Below are 4,716 nucleotides of genomic sequence, written 5' to 3' on the forward strand. Positions count from 1 at the left end.
CCACTGCGCGAAGGGCCAGGGGCTTGAAATTGGTTTCAACATCTCCGACGGCACATGTGGTATGGGGACATGCCTTTGACACTTGTCACATTTTTTGACATAGGTTGCCGCATCCTTTTTCATCGTGGGCAAGTAATACCCTTGCCAATGGGCCCTATGCGCCAGAGATCGACTTCCGGAATGGTTCCCACATACCCCCTCATGCAACTCAGCTAATACATACAGGGCCTTTGAGTGGTTTAGGCACCTGAGATAGGGACCTATAAAGGACCGTTTGTACAAGTGCCCCCCAATCAGGGTGAAATGGGCAGCTTGTACTCGGGTCTTGTGTGTCTGCTTGGGTTCTTCGGGCAGAGTGCCTATCCGGAGATACCTTATTATGTCTTCCGCCCACTCTTGAACGTCTGCTTAACTTGCCTCAATGGTATTGCAAGTGGAGGCTTTTGCGACGGAAGGGTTGGTTTGCACATGTATAGGCAATAATATGGCTTCTTTGATGGGGAGGGAAGCAGCTATGCCTGTCAAGGCGTCGGCACGTCCATTTTCAGTCCGTTTAATTTTTTCGATCATCCATTCGATGAAGCGCTGTAAGGTGTTTCTCACTTTAGTTAGGTATCGCACCATGCACTCATCCTTAGCTTCGTATTCTTTCTGGACGTGCCTTACCACAAGTTGGGAATCACTATAGACTTAGAGCCTGGAGACGAATAGAGCCAGGGCGAAGTCCAACCCGGATAGGATGGCCTCATATTCCGCTTCATTGTCAGAGGCGGGGAATCCTAGTCGGATAGCTTGCTCCAGATGTTCTCCTGTCGGGGATTGCAGCAGGAGCCCTACCCCGAATCCTGATGATCGGGAGGCTCCATCAACCCGCAAAGTCCACCACTCCTCTCAGCTTGGTTCCTTGCGCTGGGTAGATCTTCGGGAGCATTCCAACACAAAGTTAGCCATCACTTGGCCTTTCATAGACAACCTAGGTTGGAACTCGATTCCATATTCGTTCAACTCTATGGCCCATTGAAGCATTCTTCCGGTTAGGTCTGGCTTGTGTAAGATGTTGCGAAGGGGCTGGTTAGTTAGCACGACCACCGGGTGGGCTTGGAAGTAAGGGCGGAACTTTTGGGCGGCACTTCGAAGGGTCAAGGTCATTAGCTCCATCTTTGAATACCTTGTTTCTACATCGGCCAACGCTCTACTGACGTAGTAAATAGGTTTTTGCTCCTTGGGCGAGGGGCAGCAGAATAGAACAGTGCTAATTGCCCACTCCGATATAGCCAGGTACATATACAATTTTTCTCCAGGGAAAGGGCTGCTTAGAATGGGCGGTTGCATGAGGCAATGTTTAATTTTTTCGAAAGCGCTCTGACAGCTGTCCGTCCATCCACTCGCTCCAGCTTTTCGTATTGCCAAGAAGAAGGGTCGCAGTTCATTAGTGAAGCGGGCTATAAAGCGTCCTAGCGTGACAAGCTTGCTTGTGAGGCTCTGTAATTCCTTTTTGCTCCTGGGGGGTGGTGTTTCCATGACTGCCTTAACTTGATCCGGGCTAACCTCTATTCTCCTTTGGCTGACCATAAATCCTAGGAATTTGCCAGCACTTACGCTAAATGCACATTTAGAAGGATTCAATTTCATGTCATACTTCCTTAAGAGGTGGAAGACTTCTTGCAAGTGGAGGGTATGTTCATCTCGTGTTTTGCTTTTAACCACGATATCATCAATATATACCTCCATTGTGCGGCCGATCAGATGTTTGAAGATCTTCGTCATCAATCTCTGATAAGTGGCGCTAACGTTTTTGAGTCTGAACGACATGACTTTGTAGCAATAAAGACCGTGTGGCGTTATGAAGGCTGTCTTTTCTTCATCGACCGGGACCATGGGGATTTGGTGGTATCCGGAAAAAGCGTCCAAGAAGGAGAGCATCCCTTGCCTAGCAGTGGAGTCTACAATTTGGTCTATTCGTGGCAGAGGGAAACTGTCTTTTGGGCATGCATTATTAAGGTTGGTGTAATCGACACACACTCGCCATTTGCCTTCTTTTTTGGGTACCACTACTACATTTGCCAACCAGTCTGGATACTCCACTTCTCTAATAAATCCGGCTTCCAGCAACTTGTCAATCTCATCCCTAATAATCTTTTGCCTGTCCGGGTGAAAACGTCTAACCCTCTATCGGACGGGTCTTGCTGTTGGCAAGACGTTAAGCCTATGAGAGACGATGGAAGGGTGAATTCCCTTCATATCAGAATGAGCCCATGTGAAGACGTCATGGCTTTGTCGGAGGGCATTTTGGATGCTCCGAGTCTCTTCCGGCGTCAAAAGGGAACTGATATATGTAAGGTGAGTACCTTCTTCCGAAATTTGGATCGTCTGCAAGGGATCCACTGTCGGGGGATCTTTGTCCGCCGGACTCAGTAATTGCTATTGGTCAAGTGCGCGGGTGGACTCAGGGAGGGGTTTATCCTCCTGGCTGGTCCCTACTTCTCGTGCTATCTGATAGCATTGGCGAACGGCTAACTGGCTGCCGTATAGGTCGATTTGCCCATCCTCGGTAAGAAAGCTTACAATTTGATGATACGTAGAGGGGATGACTTTCATGTAGTGTAGCCATGTGCGCCCCAAGATGACATTGAAGGGTGATAAATCTTGTACCACCGAAAATTGTACGTTGAGAGTGACTGGGCCAGCTTGGACCGACAGTACAATATCTCCCAATGAAGTAGTTGCCGCTCCGTTGAATCCGGACAAAATTCGCCCAGGGTTTTCGAGGCCTGTTAGATTGCGTCCCATGTGGCTAATTACCGATGCTTGTACAAGATCGGTCGAGCTGCCTGGGTCAACTAGGATGCATCTCATGTCGAAGTCTCCCATCTCCAGGGACAGGATGAGGGCGTCGCGGTGCGGCTGCAATATCCGTGTGGGGTCTACTAGTGGGAAAATGATTGTCCCATCTATGGGGCGAGGGTCCCCCCTAGTTATCCCAGGCCATATGGAGTTGACGCGCTCACGCACCGATGCCCGCAACAGCCTCTGTCTCTTTCATTTGGAGTCGTATTCCTCGTCCAATGGGTCTCCGTTGATATAGTTTATAATGGCTTTGGGAGCGGCTAGAAGCCTGGGGGTTCCAAAGTTGTGATTTCGGGAAGCGTCTCTACCTCTGGCATCTGAGCGAAGGTACTGCTTCAAATGTCCCGCCCTTATGAGCTTTTCGACCAAATAATGGAGGCTCCTACACTTCTCCGTTGTGTGACCATGCTCCTTATGGTAGGCACATTTTTTACTATGATCCCTTTTGGATGGGTCCGTTCTGAGGGATCCGGGCCACCTGAAGTCGGACATGTCTTGGATCATAGGGAGAAGCTTCTCATAGGATATGGAAAAGGGTGTGAGGGGCGGCGGTTCCGAGCGGCTTTGTTCTTCCTGCCTTCGACCGGACGGCCTTGGCCGGTCCGGAAGTTTGGCACTTCTTTCCGCACCACTTCTGGATGCCTGTCCGACAACCAAGATTTGCTGGGTGGCTGCTCGCACGTCATCTTCGAGAATTGAGTATTTGCTCGCGCGCCGGAACAAGTCGCCCATCGTCGTAGGAGGCTTCTTAGCTAGCGATTTGAAGAATGGGGTGTCTGGATAGATGCTTCGCTTGAAGATCTGCAGGACAACATCCATGTTGTAAGCCTCTACTTGTAACACGGCCTGACCAAACCTCTTCACGAATTCCCTCAAAGACTCGTTCTCCTGCATTTTTATGTTTTGTAGAGTGTTGATGTTTTGTTTATGCCGAACGGAGCATAAGTATTGTCCCACGAAAGCTTCCGACAGGTCTCTGAAATTATCAACAGAGTTGGGAGGTAGGCGGTGAAACCATGAGAGGGTCTGCCCTTGTAGGCTGGCAGGAAATACTTTGCATAGCAGCGCATCGTTTCCTATATCGAGAGTCATGAGTTGTCGATAATGCATGATGTGGTCGAAGGGGTCGGTGGACCCAACATACATGGAGAATTTAGGCACGAGGAATCCCCTTGGGGGGTCGTAATGAACAATATGAGAGTAAAAAATCGTGGAGAGCATGTCGTCTAACCTTTTGCTGATGGAGCCAGTGGATGGCTCGTTTGGGAGGTTTCTCCCAGCTTGTCGTACCGCTTGGTGCGGGGGAACATTCTGCACCATGGGAGTGACCAAAAGGTCAGGTTGCGCTCCCCAAGCTGTCGCTGCTGGCGGCCTTGGCCTGCTAGGCTCCTGTGGGCCTAGCCTCGCGCGCATCGCGTCTGACAACTGGGGTCTTTTGTCACGTTGTCTCTTTGCTGAGAGACGAGTAGAGTCTGAACTTTCCTCTTGGGGAGCTTGGTGCATGGGCGTGTGTCGCTCTTATGGCCTAACGTTGCATGTTTCAGGGATGACTCCTGCTGTCCCAGGGTATATTGACTCTGGGTCAGGCCTTGAGTTTGCTACCTGGCCTCTTGAGCGTTGACCACGAGGAGGCCCCGTCGATGAAGCCTGGATGCGCAACACAACGTTTTCTTCTCTCAATCTCGTTGTCTCCTAGAGGAGAGCCTGCATTTGTCGCTCGCTTGCCAACTGTCTTCTCTCGATGGCTTGGTGCCATTCGGAATAATCTTCTTCTTCCCTAGCAGACGAGCGACTTCTGGAAGGTGTGGACATCTTTGTTGGCGATTGAATCAGAGGTTTCCCACAGATGGCGCCAATGTTGATGCCTTG

General features: G+C 50.2%; 2 protein-coding genes across 2 annotated transcripts; both read right to left on the reverse strand.

Annotated features, from left to right (window-relative positions):
* Positions 1-2,421: 2,421 nt before the first annotated feature.
* Positions 2,422-3,043, reverse strand: LOC117930983. The gene is made up of 2 exons (XM_034851818.1): positions 3,013-3,043; positions 2,422-2,951 (listed from the first exon to the last, which is right to left on the reverse strand). Exons 1-2 carry the CDS (start codon positions 3,041-3,043, stop codon positions 2,422-2,424), a joined length of 561 nt encoding a protein of 186 aa, XP_034707709.1.
* Positions 3,040-4,350, reverse strand: LOC117930990. The gene has a single exon (XM_034851831.1). It carries the CDS (start codon positions 4,348-4,350, stop codon positions 3,040-3,042), a length of 1,311 nt encoding a protein of 436 aa, XP_034707722.1.
* Positions 4,351-4,716: the final 366 nt, after the last annotated feature.

Source organism: Vitis riparia, chromosome 2, assembly GCF_004353265.1.
Source record: "Vitis riparia cultivar Riparia Gloire de Montpellier isolate 1030 chromosome 2, EGFV_Vit.rip_1.0, whole genome shotgun sequence".
Taxonomy (NCBI): domain Eukaryota; kingdom Viridiplantae; phylum Streptophyta; class Magnoliopsida; order Vitales; family Vitaceae; genus Vitis; species Vitis riparia.